General features: G+C 43.6%; 1 protein-coding gene across 1 annotated transcript in view; it reads right to left on the bottom strand.

The window, feature by feature from the left end:
• Positions 1-14,455: 14,455 nt before the first annotated feature.
• Positions 14,456-24,698, bottom strand: part of AKAP10 (A-kinase anchoring protein 10) — an 85,857-nt gene continuing 75,614 nt past the window's right edge. The window contains exon 15 of the mRNA XM_037030362.1: positions 14,456-17,394. Coding sequence (XP_036886257.1) covers positions 17,389-17,394 — 6 coding nt within the window. The 3' untranslated portion in view covers positions 14,456-17,388. The remainder of the gene's footprint in view (positions 17,395-24,698) is intronic.

The following is a 24,698-nucleotide window of genomic DNA, read 5'->3' as shown; positions in this document are numbered from 1 at the left end:
TCAATGTGAGAGAGAAACATTGACCTGTTGCCTCCTGTAGGCTCCCCAGCCAACGGAGGACCAAAGCCACAACATAGGTATGTGCCCTGGCCAGGAATTACACCTGCAACTTTGTGGTGTATGGAACAATGCTCCAATCAACCTAGCAACCTGGCCAATGGCCCTACAGGGCCTCTTGTTCTAATGAGGAGACCTTGGGTGGCTCCTGGGTGGGGCTGATCACCAGAGAAGCCAGGTTCTGGTTAGAAGCTTGGGATTCTCAGCCCTGCCTCCATATCTCCCCAGAGGAGAAAGGGGCTGGAAATGAAATAATCATCAGTTGTGCTCATGTGAGGAAGCTCCATGAAATCCCACTAGTAGAGGATCACAGGGCTTCTGGGTCACTGAACACAACCCCACACCAGGAGGGTGACACACCCCAATTCCAAGGGGACAGAAGCTCCTGTGCTCAGGACTCTCTCAGACCTCATCCTGGGTCTCGTCATCTGGCCAGTCATCTGTGTCCTTATCATAGCCTTTGATAAACTGGTAAATGTGAGTAAGTGTTTTTCCAAGTTCTGTGAGCCACTCTAGCAAAGTAATCCAACCACGGATGGGGTCATGGGAACCTCTGATTTATAGGAGAGTCGGACTGAAGTTGTGGATAACCTGGGGACCTATTCCTTGTGATTGACATCTGAAGGAGGATGGTAGCAGTCTGGTAGGACTGAGCCCTTAACCTGTGGGATCTGATGCTTTTTCCAAGTAGATAATTGAGTTAATTTGCAGAGCATCAATCTGGTGTAGCAGAGGATTGCTTGTTGTGGGGAAAACTCCCTGCACACCTGGGGCCAGAAGTGTTGTGTCAGCTGAGTGAGTAGTAAAGGAGATGCAAATGAGGTGGAAAATCATAGGTTTCATCTAATACAGTAGGACAATATAATAGAACACACACATACACTTGTCATTTGCCTTGAAAACACTGTTTTTTCAAATCTGCAATCTACCTGTCAGCTTAGTTTATGGTATCCTTCCTGATACACTTCTGATTTTCAAACATCTTTCTGTTTTTTTTCCCAATTAACTTTTGGGTTTCCTGTCTCAGTTGGGAAGTTTTCTCTTTTTTTTCATTTAATTTTTTAAATCTATCTGAAATTTAGACTTTCCAAAAATACTAAATTGACACTCTTTTATTTTTTTATTTTAAATTGTATTTTATTGATTACAGTTGTCCTAATTTTTCCCCCTTNACCTGTCAGCTTAGTTTATGGTATCCTTCCTGATACACTTCTGATTTTCAAACATCTTTCTGTTTTTTTTCCCAATTAACTTTTGGGTTTCCTGTCTCAGTTGGGAAGTTTTCTCTTTTTTTCATTTAATTTTTTAAATCTATCTGAAATTTAGACTTTCCAAAAATACTAAATTGACACTCTTTTATTTTTTTATTTTTAAATTGTATTTTATTGATTACAGTTGTCCTAATTTTTCCCCCTTTGCTGCCCTCCACCCAGCACCCCCACTCCCTCAGGCAATCCCCACACCATTGTTCATGTCTGAGGGTCATACTGTAAGTTCTTTGGCTACTCCATTTCCTATACTGTATTTTATATCTCCATGGCTATTCTGTAATTACCTATTTGTACTTCTCAATCCCCTCACCTCTTCCCCCACAGTCCCCCTCACTCCCCCACACCTCCCTCCCATCTGGCAACTATCAAAATGTTCTCCGTACCCATGATTCTGTCTCTGTTCTCCTTGTTTGCTTAGTTTGTTTTTTAGATTCACTATTTTATATTTTATAGTTTTGACCTTTTTTTCTTAAATAAGTTCCTTTAACATTTCATATAATAATGGTTTGGTGATTATGAACTCCTTTAGTTTTTCTTGTCTGGGAAGCTCTTAATCTGCCCTTCCATTGTAGATGATAACTTTTCTGGGTAGAGGAATCTTGGCTGTAGGTCCCTGCTTTTCATGACTTTGAATATTTCTTGCCAATCTCTTATAGCCTGCAAAGTTTCTTTTGAGAAATTAGCTGAAAGTCTTATGGGAACTCCCCTGGTGTTAACTTCTTTTCACTTGCTGCTTTTAAGATTCTCTCTTTATCTTCAACTTTTGACATTTTAATTATGATGTGTCTTGGCATGGACCTCTTTGCATCTATCTTGTTTGGGACTCTGTGCTTCTTGGACTTGCATGTCTACTTCCTTCACCAAATTAGGGAAGTTTTCTTTCATTATTGTTTCAAATATATTTCCAATTTCTTCCTCTTTCTCTTCTCCTTCTGGCACTCCTATAATGCAAATGTTGGCCCTCTTAGGTTGTCCCAGAGACTGCTTATACTATCCTCATGTTTTTGGGTTCTTTTCTCTTCTTGTCATTCTGATCAGTTGTTTGCTTCGTTATGTTCCATATCATTGATTTGATTCTCGGCTTCATCCACTCTACTGTGGTTTCCTGTAAGTTGTTCTTTATTTCAATTAGCATATACTTCATTTTTTACTAGATATTTTTTATGCTGCTGAGGTGCTCACTAAGTTCCTAGGGCATCCTCATAACCAGTGTTATGAATTCTGCATCTAATAGATTGCTTATCTCCATTTTGTTTAGCTCTTTTTCTGGAGTTTTGATCTGTTGTTTCATTTGGGCCATAGTTTTTTTGTGTGGGGTTTTTTTTTTTTTTTGTCTCCTTATTTTGGCAGCCTCCCTGTGTTTGTTTCTATGTATTAGGTAGAGCTGCTCTGACTCCCTGTCTTGGTGGTATAGCCTAACATAGTAGGTGTCCTGTAGGGTCCAGTGGCACAGCCTTCCCTATCACCCAAGCTGGGTACTCAAGGTGCACCCTTTATGTGGGCTGAGTACGCCCTCCTCTTGTAGGTGAGCCTTGGTTGCTGTTGGCAGATCAATGGAGGGATATACCCAGGCCAGTCAGCTACACGGATTGCCTGTGACCACTGACCACCAACCTCTCATCTCTGTGGAGGATCAGCTGTGCAGGGGCAGGGTGGTGGTGATCCAATGTGATATGTAGCTTTCCAGTGGGTGCATAGGCCCTGGAGTGTCCTGGGCGGTGTAGGCCAAGGTCAGCCCCCACCTGTGTTTTGCCCAGGGTCTTCTTTCCTGAGTTATAAAGCAATCTGAGATGGCTGCTACTTGTGCTGGGCTTGGAGATTCCCAGGGGAAGCCAAGCTGTGAATCTAGGCCAGCTGCTGCTAGTGCTGGGCCTGGGGCTCACTGAGGTCAGTTGTTGCTTGTCTGAGAGAATTTAGGAAGTTGTGAAGCATGAGCCAAGACCAACTATTCATATGGAAATGCAGCTTGGGCAAGTCTGTAAGTTGGGTGGGGCCAGTCTCTGGGATCTCCAAGGTGGACCAAACAGTGTTAGCCAGGTTGACAGAGTCTCAGATATGACATCAAGTTGCTCGAGTGGAGGGTTTAGAAAAGGGACAATGGCCTCTCCTCACCTTGATTCTAGACACTTCAGTTTCTCCCTGTATAGCACGGGTGCCTTTCAAGCTGCTCCCCAGAGCTGGTGCTCAGAGGGTGTGAGTATGAGTAGGTGAGTTCCTGTGTGGGTTCTTATAGAGGAACTGCTTGGAGCTGCAGCTGTTTCTTCTACCAACTCAATTTCTGCTGGTTTTTGTGGCCAGGATAGTTGGTACTTATCTTCCTGGCACTGGAACCCTGGCCCAGAGGGCCTGGTATGGGGCTGGAATTCCTTGGTCCCAAGATATCTCTCCCAAATTTTTATCTACCATGTGTGGGTGAGGGACCAGACCATTTCACATATGTCCCCCTCCTACCAGCCTGGATGGATGTGGTTTCTTTAATTCCATAGTTGTCAGACTTCAATTCAACTTGATTTCTGATTGGTCCTGAGTGAAGGTTGTTCTGTATTTCACTCGTAATTTTGATGTGGTTGTGCTAAGAGGCAAGCCATGTCTACCTATGCTGGCATCTTGACTAGAAGTCCAAAACTCTACTTTTAAAAATTGTTCATTAGTATTCCCAGAATAATGTATTACATGAGGTTCCTCAGGGGATCGGGGCACTGGGCCAGGCACTAGGACTACCAGGACACAAGTGTGTGCCATGGACATTTCACAGAAAGGCCAAAGGTATAGAATGTGGGCTCCAAGAGTCAAAGTTCAAAATCAGCACAATGTCTTGCTACAGAGTTCATGCAAAATATTTTAGAGAAAAAAAGTACAATTCCCAAGTCACCAAGATCTTAAAGTTGAGTGTAAATTAAGAAGGTCTGTGTCAGTCAGAGAGGGGCTGTGGACCTTGGAAGACTACAAAGGTGGAGTCAAGGAGACAATGTAGAGACCAGGGATTGGTCACAATTTTAGTTGCCTTGATGTGGTAAGTGCCTCCAGTACCATTAGCCAATATCAGCAGATAACCTTGGATCTGATTCTAGCTCGCTCAGTACCTCTGAAGATTTGGCTGCCCATGTGGCTTTGCAGTGCCAAGGCATGTGATGACCTTCTGACACAAGCATTCTAGCCCATCAGATCATCATTTACTCATTCATTCAACAAGAGTTGATAAGTGAACAAAACTGCCTGCCCTCAAAAAGCTAATTCTCTGGAGCAGCAATTTTCAGCCCTTTTTGTCTCCTGGCACACATAAACTAATTACCAAAATTCTGTGGCACTCCAAAAAGTATGGTATATTTTTTGCTGCTGACAAAAAATAGGTATATTTTGATTCATTTACACCAGAAGACTATTGTCTTGGCTGTTGCCATTTTCTTATTTGACAGTCTAAAAGAAAAGAAGTCAGAGCTTCTGACTAAATAGTCAGGTATTGCAAGTGTTAGCTGGTGACAGTTACTAAGGAGAAAACTACTCTGGGAAGGGAGATAGGAAGCATGGAGGGAGGGATAAAGTTTGAGACAAGATTACCAGGGATGGCCTCGCCTAAGAAGGTGACCTTTGAGTCCAGATCAGAAGAGAATTTATTTTTTATTTTTTTAATTGATTGATTTTTAGAGAGGGAGAAACATCAATTTGCTGTTCCACTTATCTCTGATCCCCTCTTTGATTCTTGTATGTGCCCTGACCTGGGATGGAATCCACAACCTTGGTGTATCAGGATGACACTCTGACCAACTGAGCCACTCAGCCAGGGCTAGAGGGAGAGCACTTGAGGCTGAAGGATGTCAAGTGCCAAATCCCTGAGGCAGGAGCATGCTAGCAACCAATGTGGAGTAAGGGGGAGGGTGATGGAGATAAGGTCACAGAGAAAAATAGGCCATATGCTGCAGGGTCTCGTAGGTCATTATAAAGGCTTTGGCTTTTCTCTTGGGTCAGATAAGAAGACTTTATATGTTTTTAAGAAATATGTATTTTTATTGATTTGAGAGGGAGAGGAAGGAAGAGAGAGAAAGAAACATTGATGTAAGAGAGAAACATTTGATTGGTTGACTCCTATATGTACCCCAACTAGGGACTGAACATGCAACCCAGGTATGTGCCCTGACCCTTTAAACCCATGACCCTTTGGTGTACAGGAGGACACTCCAACTGACTAAGCCATACTGGCCAGGGCAACTTTATATGGTTTTAAACAAGGGAACAACATCATTTGGTTTACTTAAAAAAACACACACACACTTTATTTTTTCATAGCAGTTTTAGGATCACAGCAAAATTGAGGGGAAGGTATTTCCCTCAATATACCTCAAGGTATATAGAGATTTCCTATATACCCTCTGCCCACACACATGCACAGCCAGACTCCCGAATTATCAACATACAGCACCAGAGTGGGACGTTTGTGACAACTGCTGAACCTACATCACTCTTGCTATTGTGCATGCTATGGGGTTTGATGAATGTCAAAGTTGAGAGAAGTACCTCTCTATTCCTAATTTTCTGCATCTTTATCACAATTGGGTATTGGATTTTGTCAAGTGCTCTTACTGGTGTACTTCTTTTAAACGTTGATTTTTTTTTCCCCTCATAAATCAATAAATCAGCTCTTTGGCAGATACTAGTGTATCACAGCGTCTGGGGACTTCATTAATGTGAACCTTCTTCAAAGAACCTTGCACCGTATCCTCTGGGTGCCATGAAATCAGGTTTGTGTGAATTGTCTAGAGGAGGTGCCCCTCAGGAAGCTTTACGGAGGACTGCGAGTGACTGCCAGCTTCTCCTGGTGTCCAAATCCCCAGCCCAATCCCTGGTCATCCAGTGCTGAGGGCTAACCCCACTGCCTCAGGGCTTTCCATCTAGTTCCCCTGATCTCTGCTGCTCCTACTCCGAGGCCACACACAGAGTGAGTTCTTGCTGCCCACGGTCTGCTTCTTCCTTCTTTTGAGGAAGGCCACACCCTCCATGCACTTCCTTCCCAAGAGGTTCAGCATGTCAGCTATGTGGTTAACCTCAGGTGGGAGGGTGTCCAGGCCAGGTGCACAAGAGGCAGAAGAGGTAGCTTTGGGTTCTCTGGTCAGGACACAACATTCACTTCCTCTTAAACTGGGTGAAGACATCAGATCAGCAATTCTCACCACAGTGGGGAGGAAAGGAAGTCTGTTTCCCTGTATTGGCAATTACACAATTAAAAATAAAGCCCTCATGATTAGAGATGCAGGGTCTGCATGAATGTTGGATCTTCACTATGACAGCTGCCTTGGAAATATGATTATTAGAAAGAGGATGTCTTTGTAATAAACCAAAGAAAACCAACTCTTCATAATACATCAAGATCTTTTTAAAAAATATATTTTTTATTTGTTTATTTTTAGAGAGAGGGGAAAAGAGAGAAACATTGATTTTTTGACTCTTGCATGCCCCCAACTGGGGACCTGGCCCACAACCCAGGCATGTACCCTGACCAGGAATCAAACCAGTTTCAGTTCACAGGCTGGCTCCTAACCCACTGAGCCACACCACCCATCATTATCGTCAAGACCTTTTCTGTGGTGATTGCTGAGGGTGTGGCGTATAAGGGGACTAAATGGTAATGAAAAGTAATACAATAAATATTTTTTAAAAATTAAGATCTTTTAATCCTACTACGAGTATTTCCAAGTCAGTGAACTTTTTTCACTCTGCCACCAGCAGCTGCCAAAGCATTGCCACTTGCCTTTCTATGGACAACACAAGGTCCAGGGAGGTGAGGTAGGTGAGAGAAGGCTGAAGATCCCACAGCAAGGATGTGGCATGATACGGAACTGAACTCATTTCATGAGAATGGCACAGTGTAGACAAGATCTGGCCTGTTTGCCATGGCTTCCACCACTAACCTGACAGTGGACTAGCAGGTGCTTCCCAGACTTTTTCATCTCAGAAACCTTCCTGTTTTCAAACGTTTTGAAGATCTCCAAAAAACTTTAGTTTGTGTGGGTTAAAACATAAAAACACTTAAAATATTTATTTTATTTAAAAAGGACCATATACATTAACATAAATTACATATTATATGTAATTATGTAAATATAATGATCCTTTTAAAACAAAAGAATTTAGTGGGTGTTGTTTTGCATTTCTGCAAATCTCCTTTGTATCTGTCTAAACAAAGACTGCTGGATTCTCATTATCTGTTTTTGCATTCAATCTGTTTTGGCTGAAGCATATGAAGAAATTCTGGCCGCATATATTTGTAGTTGGAAAAGGGAAGAGTATTTTAACAGCTTTGTGGATATTTGACCCAGCACTAAAATCTGACAAGTGTTTCTTAAAGGCGAGTTGCAGCATAGAATCTGAGACCACGTCCATGAGCTTTTTATTCTCCTGCACCTGGATCAGATCTCTTACCTGAGTGCATGGTCTTGTACATCACACATTGGTCATCTGGAGAACGTTGACACATTTCATCAAACAGTGTATTTTTTAAAAATGTTGTATTTATTTATATTTAGAGAGAGGGAAGAGAGGGAAACATCAATGTGTGGTTGCCTCTCATGTGCCCCTACTGGGGACTGGGTCTGCAACCTAAGCATGTGCCCTGACTGGGAATGGAAGTTGTGTCCCTTTGGTTCACAGGCCAGTGCTCAATCCACTGAGCCCTACCAGCCAGGGCTAAAAATCAAACTTGTTAGTCAGATCTCATCAGAAATGTCTAAGTACCAGGAAGCTATCAAGCTCACAGTGATGAATGTTGTTTTCCAAAATTGTAATGTTTACTTGAAAATTCAAAGTTTATCCTTGGCAATAAATACTGTCAATGTTTTCTTCTTGGAGAAGCTCACTTCATCCCTTTTCAAGAAAATGCCCGAAAACCCAGTGTGTTCTTTCATGATTTTCCCTTCAGCAGTGGCAGGTTCTGCTCACAGCCCTGACTCCTGCAGGAACGCTCTCCCTGGGGACAGCCATTTTACTCCAGTGTGCAGAAGTGTTTGAGGTGCACTTCCTTTTTCGTACATAATAAAAAACATGTACTGCAGGTTGAATTTTTTTTAAGTTTTTGAGAAAGGAAGAGATAAAGAATGATTTGTTGTTTCACTTACTGGTTGCTTCTTGAATGTGCCCTGACCAAGGATCAAACCTGCAACCCTGATGCATAAGGAAGATGTTCTAATGGAGCTACCCAGCCAGGGTTGCAGGTTGAAACTTAATGGAATAATTTTTAGTGCTTCATCAAGGCCATTGTTATGGGAAACTGGTTTTGTTTTCCTTTAGTGGCAAGCACATGGTGGTGAAGAATACAGTGATTACCTGTACAGTTTGGTGCCACTGTCCAGATTTGTGCTAAGATGCCAAAAGTTTCACCCACCATTGCTTTTGTACTATTACTGCAAAAAGGCAGTGAAAGGGTGAAAAAGGCAGTGAATGTCTTAGTGTTACTATGAAAGTGTTTTGACTTTATAGACCTGAGATGGTCTCGGGGACACTCAAGTACCTGCCAGTCACACCTCATGATAGCATGAGAGAGACAAATTAAACCATTCCATTGTTAGGAATGGGTTGGGACCCCTTAAAGCATAGGAAGGCTTAGTTCTAATCCTGGGCAGGTGGAAGGCCATTAGCTAGGCCTGGCTCACTTAAAGCAGATTCCCCACCCCCCTTCCAATGTCCAGCCTCCCTACCATCTCTTGAGCTATGAGCCCTGAGTCAAACCCAGGCCACTCCTGGGAAACACTCAAATTTGCTGGAGCAAATAGGCCCAGAACTGACCCTCAATGATGCCAAATTGGATGATGTATGAGGTGTATTGAGACTGTAATCAGGGAAGGTTTTGGGAGAAGAGGAGGAATTGAGCCAGCCTTCAGACAGATGTCTTTAGGCAGATTGTGGGGGAGGACATTTTAAATTGTGGGCATTGAGCAGAGGCAGGGGCTCTGAGGTGTAGGATGGTAAGGAAAGAGTGATGAGAGGTGTGGCTTAAGATGGTGTTCCAAGGTCTAGGGTGCTTATCTGTCAGGGCCTTAAATGCTAAATAAGAAATCTGGGCTTTATTCAGCAAACAACAGGGAGTTCATTAATGGTATGGGATCCTATATTTAAGGCAAATGAAAAAAGTTAAGGTATTGATCTGAGTATTTAACTCTTAGGAATGTTGACAAAGTAGTCAGATGTCTGGTTATACTATTTATTAATTTAGTTACACATGCATGTTTAAAATAACATTACATACAATACAGTAATACAAAATATTGCTTTTTTTCCTCCATTGACATTTCAGGTAAAAATTTCATTCAAACTCTCTACATGCATCTTGGACATCAATGTCTTCCTCATTATCTAGAGCCACAGTTTCTTGAAGTGTATCTCCTTCACTTGCACCTAAGGTGTTGGAGATGCAGCACTTTAAAACACTTGGATGACAACATCATTGGAAAGTTTGATCCAACTCACGATGTCAGGACAGTCCTCCACCACCCCAGCTCCCCAAGTAGGTGCACGTTTGCAATCCTTACAATGAACTGCATACTTATTGCTTTTGAAATTGCTCTTTAAAAGGCTGGTTTACAAAACCCAACTCTTGTAATAGGAATGGAATACCCCCTGGGATAATTGCTACATTTCTTTGCTCCCCTCTTCCCACTCATTCCAATAGGAGGAATCTATAACCCTGCAAAACTTGCATCACTGGAGGTCGCTGTGGGCTACATAGGAGGAGAAACCAGAGGTAGAGCAGTTGCAGGAGACACTGAAGTCTGGCTACGGGAGTGTCTGAAGGGTAAAATGTGTTCTTGGACACAGAAAGAGCCAAAGAGCTCTAGTGTGAGTTGTGGAGCCATCGTCATCATGGATAGTGATGTGTCCTGGAGTGAGAATGGAGTGACAAAATGTGGAAGTGGCACATGAAAGACTTGGAGAGAGATGGTGGGGGAGTCCTGGAGCTGAGCAGGTGGCAGAGGTGAGAAGACAGGCCCCCAGATAGCAGTGGAGCACAGGGAGGCAGGACCTAGAAGCAGCACTGGCCAGGGGTGGGTGGACATGGACGATGCTGACACAAAGGCCTGGTCCTTTGGCGGGGAGTGGCCCGCACAAGGCAGGAATTCCCATGTCTTGAGGGAAAAGATACATACAAAGGTCCTGGAGAAAGACTGGCGTGGTTGGATGTCTGTGGGTTCCAAGGGGGGAGTCTACCTAGACTTTGCACACCCTCTCCCTGACAGGTTCCTAGCTCACTCCCATGACACTCATAATGTTTTCTAGCCTGTAGGAAGAGCAAGCAGTATGTTTGTCCTAGGCACTGCTACATCCTTAGCAAGAACAGGCGTAAAACAGGCCTCAGCAAATAACATGCTTTAGGGAGAAACAGGGAGGAAGCAGAACTGACGAGAGGAAAGGAGGAATGAGGTACCAGTGGCCTATGGGGGCTGGAGGAGGACAGCAGAAGAGACAGGCCAGGACTTCAGAGGGCAGTTGGCATCTAGGACCTGGGAGGTAAACTGAAAGGAAACAGACCAGATGGCATTTGTGCAAAAGGTTCCACAGGGACAGTAAGTGTGGCCCAATAGCCAGAAGTTAGCCCAGCGGAGTGTGTCAGGGGCACTGTCTCCAGCGAAGGCACTGGGGGCAGGGGAGCTGAAGACCGCAGGGCTGAGGCCCATCAGTGGCCTCTTTCAAAGCCTTACTCCAGTGGAGAGACCTGCCTCTGTGGTCTTGGACCTGCCTAGTGACAGAGACCATTGGGGTACTCTTGGCGTTGATAAGCATCTGAATACTAACAAAGAATTTATGTACTTGTTTGAGTGAACCATAAGTAACAGGTCTTAAATTACACATCTGTAAAACATGGGCTTTTCCAATGAAAAGGAATGAAAATATGCATTTCCACATTTACAGATTTTAAGGCAGCAATTCTCAGTGTGGTCTCCAGAGCAGCAGTGGCATTACTGGGGAGTCTGTTAAAAATGCGAGCTCTCAGGCTCGACCCCAGACCAACTAACTCCTGCTAAAACTCAGGGGGTTAGGCTTAGCAATCCATGTTTTAACGAATTCTCCAGGGGATCCTGATGCATGTGAAAGTTTAAGTACTGTTTTAAGGTAATGAAATGGGATGTGTTTAATTTTGTGTGTGTATGTACAATTCTGTGCTATGTCATCTGTATACTGCATTGTGTGTTTACCAATGAAAATCTCCTTCTGTCACATTTTACTCCCTTTACATAGTTACTAAATTCATGGACTTTGGTCTTAAAGAGGGTTTTATGAATTTGACCCCAAAGGCAAGGGAGGTGGAGGCAAAAAGAAATAAATGGGACTATACCAAACTAAAAAAACTTCTGCACAGCAAAAGTAACTGTCAACAAAACAAAAAGGTAATTGACCAAATTTGAGAAGATGTCTGCAGACAGCTACAAGGGGTTAGTATCCAAAATATGTAAGGAGCTCATATAACAGCAAACAAACAAACAATCCAATTAAAAAATGGACAGAGGACCTGAACAGACACTTCTCTCAAGAAAATATACAAATGGCCAACGGATATATAAAAGATAACCAACTTCACTAACTCTTAGGGAAATGCAAATTAAAACCACACACAATGAGATACTACCTCACACCTGTTAGAATGGCTATTATCGACAAAACAATTAACAGGTGTCAGAGGTTTTGGAGAAAAAGAACTCTCTCTCTCTACTGGTGGGAATGTAGACAGTTTTCCACTATGGAAAAGTGTGGCAGTTCCTAAAAAAATTAAATTACCATCCTTATGACCCAGCAACCCTTCTTCTGGGTATCTACTTGAAAACTTTGAAAACATTTATTTACAAAGATATATGTCCCCTTATGTTCACTGAAGCATTATTCATGGTGGCCAAGAAGTGGGGATAACTGAAGTGTTCTTCAATAGAGGATTAGATAAAGATGTGATGCACACATACAACAGAATACTACTTAGCCACAAGAAAGGATGAAATACTGCCATTTGCAACAACATGGCTGTATCCTGAGAACATCATGCTAAGCAAAGTAAGTCAGACAAAACATCAAGAACCGTATGACTTTACTCACATGAGATATACAACCGAAAGCAACAAATAAAAAAACAAGACAAAGAAAAACTCATATACAATAGTATGGTGGTTACCAGAGGGAAAGGGGGATGTGTTTAAAGTCACAATCTCCTAAATTTGTCTTGACCCTTTGACATCCACTATACCAGTCTTCTGTGGGACAAGAACTGCAGGTCTGCAGGATGGTGGGCGGTGAGGAAGAGGGTGGTCTCACTGCTGGCACTGGACTCCTGGATGTGGGCTCTGGAGAAATTCCTTTACAGATCAAATGAGGTGGGGCCTGACACACAATACATACTCAGCTCTGCCGGTTATCATTCTTCTCATTAAAGCAGAACTCAGAAAGAGCTAGGCACCTCAGGTAATGAGCTCAATGGCTGGCTAGGGTTTTCCCAAGGTCAGGATTTTGTACATGCAGAGAATTAACTTCATACTAGTCTTATTTCTAGTTCCCAAGAAGTCACATTTCCCAAAACTCTGCAGAGCCCCACAGGGCTGAGATTGCTCCTGTGGCCTCCTCTAGGCCTCTCGCTTTTCAGAGTGACTTACTCTATCCAGCCTCAGACATCAGGGTGCCCACCCCTTATTGTCAACCAGGTGCTGGACACTTGACTACTCTTGCAGTGGGCACATGAAATGGTCCTTCAGGGCCTCTGAAGGACTCGAGAAAAGGTAAGGTGAGAGGTCACAGGAGGAACCCCTCCCTAAGGATCTCCCTATGGGCTTGGAAAAGACTGGTGACTTCCAGCAGGACTTGGTAAGGAAAGGGTGCTGCATCATAGGCTCCAGAGGTCATCTTGAGTCAAAAACACCAGCACACATTTTTGATAAAACTTCAGACTTCATCTCCTCCTCAGAATGGAAGCTCTAAGGGGCCCAGAGTTTCTTTTATCCCTTCCTGTGTCCCTGCACCAGTGTCTGGCACATAGTAGACATTAAAGTATTTCTGAGTGGGTGAACATTTGCTAAACCAGTTCTGTAATTGGAAGGAACATAGGCTGCTCTCTGCCAAACCTAAGGTTTGGGAGGAGCCAGCTGGGCTTCACTGAGCCCACAAAGCTGTCTGGGGGCCCCAGGTACCCTTCAGCCAGAGCTGCTTCTATGAGGTTACAAAATGTGGGGCTCTTACTGTGACAGAGGCAAAGGCCAGCTTGGGGTCACTGAGGGCTGAGCCTTCAGGTAAAGTCAGGCTAGGGCACTTGCTTCTTGGCAAATCCCAGCTCCTTCAAGTTGAACTTAAGCTCACTTTCTAGCCACATCCCCTGCCCTCATCCCACGCAATGGCTAGGTCCAGAGGGCCCAGCAGCACACCTTGTGCTCCCAAGTGCTACTCAGGGTACAATGAAGAAGCAGTCATGGGAGCCCCAGCAGTGGCTAGGCGGTTGGATGCACTATTGCCCTGAGGCAACAGGCTGGCCTATCCTATGTGAGTTCTGACACAGTGACTGTGCCAGAGCGGGAAGCTGGAAGGTAACAGACTGAGCAAATGTTGGCATAAAATTACTAAGTCAGAAATACTCACCACCTTGTGTGACAGGAAAGCATATAGGCTTCTGCCTCTGAACACAAACGCCCTCTGGATCAGTGCCCTCCATGAAACCCATGCTGCCTAGTCTGGGCCCATCACAGTGCTGCCCAGGTGGAGCCTCCTGTGGGTCCACAGTGTTCTCTGTAACAGGCCTCAGAGAGGGAGTCCTAGGGCCTCTGCTGAGTTGTAGCTTTGGAAGGTTTTGCTGGGACTTACTTTCCCTCAACCAGTGGCCGGCCAGAGATCTTGCCCATCACAAAGACATGGCCAGCACTTACAAACTTTCTAATAATTACTGCCATCCATCGTTTTAAGTTCACATCAGTTACTCATTAAGGGAAAGGCCCTCTCATTTCCGGGTCTATTAAAGGTGCCAGAAGTGGATGGCATGTCCTTCAGGAGGGTGAGATGTGCGGGAAGGCCCTGGTACAGGAGGCCTGAATGCTAATGGGAACCCTTCTGCTCGGGACAGACACCGGCCTGTCTCCTGGGCCTCAGTAGCTCCTCCATGTAAAGACAAGGAAGTGTCTTTATTTCCTTTAGTTTAGAGTTTCACCCTGAGAGAATACACAAAATGACCAAGGAAGGTTTACTAAAGAAATGTTCTCCAGAATCCTGTGGCAGGTGGCAAATACAGTAAGCATACCTAGTCATTAGTAACTGGAGCAGTCTGGTAGTATTTTAATCAAGGGCCTTTTCAGTACAGGTAATATAAACTCATTTTAGATTTTCAAAAAGCCAAAATTCATTCTAGGGCTACCTAAGGGGCACATGGCATCCTTAGCAAAGGTGGGAGACTCAGTTCACAAATCAGCCGAGTTCTCAGGCACCCAAGGCACTGCTCCCTTAAACCAACGACCTCCCTGAACTCCCACATCTGACCCTCTGCTTGTGCCTGCAGTACTGGCTCCAGGTTCCAACTTTGTGAGATGGTGGCTGGTATCCCTCATGTCCCCTGCAAAATTCTTAAGATGAAATATTTTCTTGGGCCTGCTTGCATTAGGAGTTCGACTCAGGTTCAATTAACAGGTATGTGGGAGGGGGAGGATGGGGTCAGTGTGAGTCAGGCAGGTACCCTGACAATGTGAAAGAGGCCAGCCACCTAGGTGCTTAGCTACCAGTACTTAAACAGCCGCACGTGTAATTTTCTACAATTCAGAGTGATCTCCCCTCCAAATTCCTGTTTAATCAAAGTTCCAGCACAATAAATTACTCACAGTCCATAAACGTCTACTGAAAACTGCAGCCAAGTACAGCTAAACGCTGCTTACTGTTTTATTGCTCTTCTCTGGACTTGGCTCTCATTTGTGCTTTACTTTCATTAAATCTTATTGGAGTGATAGACATACATCGAGTTACAAAAGGTACCATTTTCCCATTAACATTTTTTCTAACAACTTGCATTGATTTCAACAACATAATAAGGATGGACAGTTAACTAATTCCTTGAACCTAAAAACATCCCATTAGGAAGTCATACTTTGTGGGCACACTGCACAGAGCTTGGACCACAGGTGAGTCCAATCCCAGTGGAAAATAGGTACAATGATCTACTTTAGATCAAATATTAAATCTTGCTAATATTTCAGGACACATTATGCTTCTGTGTCCCATAGCAGGAGGGGATGAAAAAACCGAGTCTCAAGCTTGCTATTCTTCTTAGAAGAACCCTACAACTACTGATATCTCTAGCTCAGAAGAACAAAATGTATACAAAGAAATGACTAAATAATACCTTAACTGAAAGCACTAATTTAAATAGCCTAGAGCTTTACAGAAATTGTTAATCCAAAGCATGCAGAGACAGCAAGGGTCACCCTAAACCACACTTTATAGACCTCATAAAGCCTCAGGTCTACACCATATGCTCCAAACACAAGGCTGGATCTGGCAGTGGCTCATGTTCTGGGTTTTTTGTAAAACAAATGGAAATGTTTGGAAGAATTAACATATTTTAATAGAAGAGCTATAAATGCCTGAAAGCAGAAAAGTTGACACAATTTTAAATATAATTCATATATATATTTAAAATCAAACACAATTAAATAGAATATGATTTAAGTACATTAATACTTCAGCTTTAGAAGAATAACAGAGGTGGTACATAGTACCAAAAACTTATACACAGCCTTTTTGCTTCTTCGGTGGATGAAACAGTGTGCCTCTCTACACAGTCAAATATTGCAATGGAATAAATTCTCTGTTCATTCAAGACTTCCTCAAGGTCAGAGGTGATTAATAATTATATATATGTATATAGTTTTTTGCAAAGTCTGAGCAAAAGCAGTGACACCTAAGACAACATTCTTTCCCCTCCAACAGCCACCTATGGTGTGGAAGTATTGGCCTCACCCGGCCAGTGGAGCATGTCTCCTGGGGGGCACCCTGCTGACCGAGGCGCAGTCCAGACTCGAAGCCAACTGAGCCGGAGTGCAACGGGCAGTCTCTCTCTCTTCTGAAGACAGACATGAAAAAGGCCATAACTGCATACTTCCCAGATCAAAGCAAAGAAAGGGGAGGCAGTCAAAACTGACTGCTTGTCCTCCCCTCAACCTCTGCACCTGCTCCCCTTCTTAAAGAATCATCATACAATCTGGTAATAAACATTTTGTCCCAGGCCTCACAGGGGGGACAATGAAGTGATCATTATTATTTACTCCTTTCCACCTGTATCCTAAAGGGAAAGTTAAGTAACCTGGAGTACAGAATTCCAGAGGAGCAAGTTGTAATGCTCAAAATCAAGCTGATGCACCCTATGGTTGCCAGGGGAAGACTGGCCTTAAGTACAGGGCATCTCAGGAGCAGTTAAGATGTGAGAATTGTATACTGCCAGCAAAAGGAAGGACCATGTCACTGAGACCTGACCTGTGACATTATAAGCTTCTTCCAAATCAATGCCTCTGTGAAAGCAGCCCATACAACGATCCTCCGCCCCCATCCATGGAAGGAAAACATTTGTTGGCATCGCACTGCCACTCAAAGCCGCCTGGCTCTCTGAGGGGCTCACTCCCATTCATTTCAAGAGGCCAAAGCCAAGCCCCTTGGGCACCTGCTTTACGGTACTGTTAAGGATGGGTTACCACTACAGGATGTGCATCAAATACCAGCACTATGCTTGTGTGCCTGCCACAGTATGTGGTCCCTGTCTGTTCCAGTGACTAAACTCTCTCATAAGTGGGTTATTGCCATTGGAAAACGACCAATCTTCTCTAATGTAAACAATACCACTTTGTCTCTTTATGACTGTCACTTGTGATCATGATGTGCAGCAAATATGTCTACATGTCACTTTGCTTATGGTGGAAGTCTAGGATTGTCTGCCATTCTTTCTTGGGAACAACAGTTGATAAATCAGAGAAAAGAAATACAGTGCTTTGTTTTCACTGGCTGTGTTAAGAATCCAACCAAAGGAAAAACATTCTCTTATTTTTCAAAAGCAGATTTCCTTTATCTCAGGATTGAGTCATAGCTGAAAAAAAGAAAGAGGAAAAGGTAAGGTACACTTCTATACCAGTGATACACAATGTTACAGATTAAAGAAGAAGGGAACCAACATTGAGTAAATGTTTACTATCTGCCAGCACTGACAACAATGCGTAAAGTAAAATACTACCGTTATCTTTATTTACAAATGTGTGAATGGAAGCTTCAGGAGGTCAAGCAACTCACCCCAAGGTTACGTAAGAAGGACTGGCACCCAACGATGCTTTTATCTCTCCATTTTTACAATATGTATTAGAACAAAATATCCACTTTTATTTTTTTTAATCTTTACCCAAGGACATTTTTTTTTCATCACTCTTACAGAGAGAAGAAGGGAGAGAGAGAGAGAAAAACATCAGCTGACTGCTTCCCGTACACACCCCAACCAGGGATCGAACCCACAACCTTCCAGTTTGCAGGAAATCGCTCCAACCAACTGAGCCACCCAACCAGGGCAAAATATCTGCTTTTTGGATAGAATATTGCTGCTTCTTGGAATTAACCCAACAGCACACTCATAACAAAGGGTACAGACATATATATACATTCAAACAGCATTTTAATTGTTTGTAACAAGGAAAAACCACAAAGCAACCTAAATGACCATCCACAGGGAACTCACTAAATGAAGAAAGAACCATGGTACAAAGGAGTCAAATGCCTTAGGAAGAAAAAAAGACCAAGCTGTGGACAGTCCCTGTTTACTCACAGCACTAGGGAGGAAACGTCACAGAAGAGTTGATCTTTCTCATTTGTGAGATAGGATATATACACCTGGAATAATAGTTCAGTAATGCTGGCAGGCAGTTTACTTTAAGTACAGTCAAGTACAGTCTATAGGCAAATGTGGAGTAGGAGAATCAAAGCAGAGAGATATAGAATAAAGAGGCTGATCATTCCTTTATGGATGTAGAACTTCTCACATTCATAAAATCATAGTATGAGAAATAGAAAGGGGTCTTACGAGATTTTCTTCTTCAATTTCTCTGATCTACTGATGAGAAAATAAGAGACTGGAGAGGGAAAATAACTTGTAAGGGGTCATACATATTGACTAAAAATGGACTAAATGAATTCTGCTAGCCTAGTGCTTTTTCAATACTAATAAACGACTGGGCCCTCAAGGACATGCCAAACAGACATTCATCCTGGCCAGCCAAAGAGAAGGCCTAGCGAGATTAAAAAACAAAATCTTGCAAAATATATCTGCATATCCCCAAATGAAAAGCACATGATAATAAAATCTGAACATATACCTCAAACGAAAAGCCTAATTTTAAACATCTGCTTTCCAAAATGGTTTCTAAAAAAACACTTCATATTCTCAAACATCTGACCATCAACACGATAATGGGGAATCACAAAAATACCTTGCACTTCTTAAAACACCTTTATCTTGCTCTTTGCTATTTTATGTTTGAGCCAATAAAGCCAAATATAGACAAAATTATCACCTTTACATAAAAAAGAAATACGAGTCTGTGAAACTGAACAAGAGCTTTGGTAAGAATCAGTTTGGTGAAAAGATCAAAATTAAACCAAGCTCAGTATGTCAACTGTAATAGAAAAATATAAAAATAAAAAAAAAATAATTAAACCAAGCTCTGGTAACAACAGGTCTTAGAGTGAAAAGTTGGCTAGAAAATTAACAAGGAAAGAGTGATATTGGACCTAAATCTAAATTCGAGTCTTCGAAACTACGGAGGGTTATGTGGGATGCTATTTGAACATATTTTACTCTGATTCCTAAGCTTTGGCTAATGTAAATGATTGAGTTTAATAACTTCACAAAAAATATGAACAGAAATTCTCCTATCACATTAAGTCTTTGTGAATCAATTTAAGTTAGAGAAAGTAAGCCTGTTGAAGGAACTGGCAATGTTTGGCTTGAAGAAAACTCTGGGAGGGGACTAAGTGGCTGCCTTCAATTTTCTAACCATTATTTGTGTGGCTCTTGTGAATAAAAACTAGAAGTAGATGGTGAAGCTCTAGACAAACACAGTATTAGCTTGTGGCATGTCAAACATTCCTAATGACTGTAGCTATTGAACTCCAGGTAAGGGTGGCGATCTGATCATACTCATTCTGTCATAAAATGGCATTATCAATTGTCACAAATTCACATGAACGAAAAACCTGAGAGAAGAGGAACCAACCACAATATTTCAAAAGCTGGAAGCAAATAGATGAATGGAAGTCACTTAGAAGATGCATGAAACCTCAATCCTAAGAGTGAAGTGGGAAAAGCTACAAAGTGCCTTGCTTGCCAATGTAGAGCCTCAGAGTCTGGGAACAAATGTAAGGATTTCTTAAAAGCCCATCTTTAGTAGTGAATGATCTGCAGTTACCGTTCTGCAGCTCTGATCAGTGAGGTGACTGCACAGGAGGAAAACCATCCCAAGCAGAAGAATATGAAATGCTTCTCTAAGCAGTTTAAAAATAGGGTCTTTAAGCTAAGATACATGAGGTGTGACCAAGGACAAGGGTGCTACTAAAATGAAAAGAGGGCATTAAAGAGGGGTCCATATAATGACTCCAAAGACTTCACTAGCTTTCTTTCCCTTTGGCTCCTAGAACATTGGTAGCCTGGTTTCTATCTGCCAGGCAAAATAAGGAGCAAGATTTAGAGTTCAACTGCTTTACATCCTTGCAAACACATGGTACGGTCAGTCCTTTTAATTTTGGTTATTCTATTCCACGTATGCAGCTGTGTACCACTGTGCCCTTAGTTAGTGACTACTGATGTTCAGCTCTCTGCATATGAATATTTGCCATCTGTCTATGTTCTCTGTGTAATGTCTGTTCATATTTTCTGACCATTTAAAAACCATCAGATTATTGTTCTTAATGAATTTAAGCTCTTCATATATTCTAGATACAACTCCTTTATCAGAAAGATGTTCTGCAGATATCTTCTCCCACTTCATAATTTGCCCTTTCATTTTCTTCAGTGTCTTTTGATGAGCAATTTTTATTTTTGATGAAATTCAGTTTATCAATTTTTTTTGTCTAATGCTTTGTGTCAACTAAGAAATCTTTGCCAGGACTTCCCAGCAAGATGGAGTAGGTAAACACAGTACTCGTCTGCTCCAACAATCACAACAAAATGACAACTAAACTACACAAAAACCATCATTTGGAATCGCCAGAATTCTGCCTGAATGGAAGCCACACTACTAAGGAATTGAATAAGTCACACTGAGACTGGTAGGAGGGGTGGAAATGCAAAACTGGCTGGTCCCACACTGACATATGGCAGGTAAATGCAGGGAGGAATTATCTCGGTTGTTGAGGTCCCCCAGAGGAGCAGGGGATCCAAGCCCCACACCAGGCCACCCAGCCCAGGGTTCCAGAACCAGGAAGAGAAGTCCCCGTTACATCTGGCTGTAAAAACCAGCAGGAAATGAGAAGGAGAGAATCAGAGGGCTCTGGATTTCTGAGCAACTCAAAAAATCCCACCTGTAGACATAGTCCAACACACTCCCCCTAAGCTCAAGCACTGGGGGAGCAGCTTGAAAAGCACCAGGACATGTGGAGAGTCGCTGAATGGCATCAGGGCAAAAACGTGGGGAAGTTTTCTCACAGACAAAAGTGCTGGCAGAGGCCATTGTTCCTTTCATAAGCCCTCCCCCCACAGAGCCAGCAGGTCAGTGCTATATCTCAGAGTCCATCTACCTGGCTTACACAGTTCCCTCTGGCCTAGTTGTTATCTGCAGCTCCACCCAACTTAGGGGCCCACCCCAGCTGTCTCCAAGAGCCTTTTTAAAAAATATATTTTGTTGATTAGGCCATTACAATTGTCCCATTTCCCCCCTTCATTCCCCTCCACCCTGTACACACCCTCTCCTCCACTGCCCCCTTTAGTGCATGTCCATGTGTCACAAGTTCTTTAGCTTCTACATTTCCCATATTATTCTGGCCCTCCCTCATCTATTTTCTACCTACCATCTATGCTACTTATTCTCTGTACCTTCTCCTCCTCCCACTCCCGTTGCTAACCCTCCTTGTGATCTCCATTTCTATGGTTCTGCTCCTGATCTACCTGTCCTCTTAGTTTGCTTTTGGTTTAGGCATGGTTGTTAATAACTGTGAGTTTGCTGTCCTTTCACTGTTCATATTTTTCATCTTCTTTTTCTTAAATAAGTCCCTTTAACATTTCATATAATAAGAGCTTGGTGATGGTGAACTCCTTGAATTTGACCTTATCTGAGAAGCACCTTATCTGTCCTTCCATTCTAAGTGAAAGTTTTGCTGGATAAAGCAATCTTGGATGTAGGTCTTTGGATTTCATGACTTGGAATACTTCCTTCCAGCCCCCTCTTGCCTGTAAGGTCTCTTTTGAGAAATCCGCTGACAGTCTGATGGGAACTCCTTTGTAGGTGACTGTCCCCTTACCTCTTGCTGCTTCTAGAATTCTCTCCTTCAGGTTAACCTTGGCTAATGTAATTATGATGAGCCTTGGTGTGTTCCTTCTTAGGTCCAACTTCTTTGGGACTTTCTGAGCTTCCTGGATTTCCTGGAAGTCTATTTCCTTTGCCAGATTGGGGAAGTTCTCCTTTATTATCTGTTCAAGTAAGTTTTCCACTCGTGGCTGTTTCTGTCCCCCTTCTGGTACCCCTATAATTCGGATGTTGGAACGTTTAAAGATGTCCTGGAGGTTCCTAAGCCTCTCCTCATTTTTTAGAATTCTTGTTTCTTCCTTCTTTTCTGTTTGGTTGTTTCTTTCTTCCCTCTGGTCCACTCCCTTGATCTGAATCCCAGTTTCCTTTCCATCACTATTGGCTTCCTGTGCATTTCCCTTCACTTCAATCAGTTTAGCCTACATATGTTCCTCTAATTTGTGGCTAAAATCAACCAATTCTGTGAGCATCCTGATCACCAGTATTTTGAACTGTGCATCTGACAGGCTGGCTATTTCTTGGTCACTTAGACTTACAGGCTCTGAGGCTTTGAGCTGTTCTTGAGTCATAATGTTTGGTCTGTTTGCACCTGTTATGTTTGAGGGGCAGAGCCTTAGGTGTTCTTCGGGGCCGGGCGACCCAGTTGCTAGGCTGTGACGCTGTATGTAGGGGCGGGGTCAGAGAGGGGGAAAAAATGGCACTTTGCTCTGCTAGGCTCTCTCTCAGATTTCTGTCCCCTCTGCGGCTTCTCACAGCAAACTGGGCCCCTCTGGTGCTGGTTCCTGGATGTGTGGGCCCATGTACTCTCCAGGACCCTGTGGTTCTCTCCAATGAACTCTCTGTGGGCCTGGGAGCCTCTCCCGGCCCCTTGACCCCGAGAAAATCTTTCCAGTTGGTGCTTTCAGGCTCTTATTCCCGTCGCTGGGGCCCTAGCCTGAGCAGTCTCACTGTTCACTCCTTCGCTTGGTTTATCTGTGCGCGAATGTGTGACCGCAGTCAGCCAGCCGCTCTGAGCCCTCACTGGATCCGCCTGTCGCCACCCCGCGCCTGGGATCCACCAACCACCTCCACCCCCACTCCTGGGTTGGTCAGACAGAACGGTCTTTCCAGCCCGACCCTGCTCCGCCGCTGACTCCGCCCCTCTTACTGGTCTGGCTGAGTGGTTCGTTGTTGTCGGACTTCCGTACAGTTCAATTTTCACAGTTTTGGCTGCATTTTTGTTTCTAAAATTTAGCTATCTTCAAATTTAGTTGTGGGAGGGGACACAGTGTTTCCACCTACGCCTCCTTCTTGGCTGGAAGACTTGATATGTTCTGTTTGAGCCATAAAGTTTTGGTCTGTTCGCTCCTGTTATGTATGAGGGGCAAAAGCTTACGTGTCCACTGGGGCTGGTCAACCCAGTCCCTGGGTTGTGACTGGGGGCGGGGTCAGAGAGGGAGCAATGGTGTTTGTTGGGCTGTCTCTTGGATTTTGGTCCCCTCTGCCACTTCCCACAAGCAAATTGGGCCCTTCTGGTACTGGTTCCTGGGTGGGTGGGCTTGTGTTTGTTCTAGGACCCTTTGGGTCTCCCCAGCGAACTCTCCTGTGGGGCTAGGAGCCTCTCCCGGCACCTCAGCCCCTGAAAATTTTTCCAGTTGGTGCTTTTAGGCTTTATTTCCTGTTGCTGGGGCCCTGGGTTGTGCAGTCTGTCTCACTGTTTTTAAACCTGCCTGGTTTCTCTGTGTGCAAATGTGTGTCCGAAGCCAGTCAGCCACATTGGGAGCCTCACTGGGTTTTCATCTGTGCCACCCTGGGTCACCAATCACCACCTCCTCCTGCTAGGAACCCTCTCTGCTGGCCGCCGACTCCACCCCTCTTACCGGTCTGAATGAATGGTTCGTTGTTGTTGGATTTCAGTACAGTTTACTTTTCTATTTGGTTGTGTTTTTGTTTCTAAATCTTTGTTGTCTTTAAATCTGGTTGTGCAAGGAGGTACAGTGTTTCCACCTACGCCTCCACCTTGGCTGAAAGACCAAAAGCTTTTCTTTATGAATGGACTTTCTTGGCTCATGTTTCAGATGTTCCTCAAATTTCCTAAAATCTCTCAAACAAGAGGCATCTGACTTTAGCAAGCCCCATACAATTTCACCAAGTGGCCCCAGGCTTGGCACTAGCAGCAGCTGGCCTTGGCTCACAGCTTGGACTCGCCAGGGCACCTTCAAGCCCAGCCAAGTACCAGCCATCTGCAGATCACTTTGTAGCTCATGCCAGGTGGTCCTGGACAGAACACAGGTAGTGTTTGACCTTGGCCTGCACCTCCCAGGAGGCCCCAGAGCCAGTGCAGCCAGTGGACAGCTTAACGTCACATCAAAGCATTGCCACCCAACCACCTCCACAAGCAACACACTCAAGGGACAGACTCAGCAGACATCAGAGCCCTGCTGAAGGAAGTCTTGTTCTGCACAGGTGACCCTCCATGGTGGTCACTGCTCTCAGGCAGTCTTTATAGCTGATAGGCCTGGGGGTAAGTCCTGCCCACTGATGTGCCAAATGCAGTCCCGGATCAAATGCAAGAGGAGAATATACCCAGCCCACATAGGGTGAGGGTGAACCTCAAGTGCCCAGCTTAGGTGAATAGAGAGGCTATGCCACTGGACGCTAGAGAAAATCTACTTTATTACGTCACTCTACCAAGCCAGGAAGACATAGTAGCTCTACTAATACATAGAAATGGGGAGGCTGCCAAAATTAACAGAGAAATAAACATGTTCTAAATGAGAGAACAGAAAAAAAACTCCAGAAAAAACAAAATGGAGATAAGCAATCTACTAGATGCAGAGTTCAAACATAGTTGTAAAGAATGCTCAATGAACCTAGTGAGAATCTCAACAGCATAAAACAGGTACAGTCA

The sequence above is a fragment of the Sturnira hondurensis genome, unplaced genomic scaffold, assembly GCF_014824575.4.
Source record: "Sturnira hondurensis isolate 20B ecotype Veracruz unplaced genomic scaffold, ASM1482457v3 Scaffold0020670, whole genome shotgun sequence".
NCBI lineage: Eukaryota > Metazoa > Chordata > Mammalia > Chiroptera > Phyllostomidae > Sturnira > Sturnira hondurensis.
The sequence above is the reverse complement of the archived record's forward strand: the minus strand, read 5'-3'. Positions and strand labels throughout refer to the sequence as shown.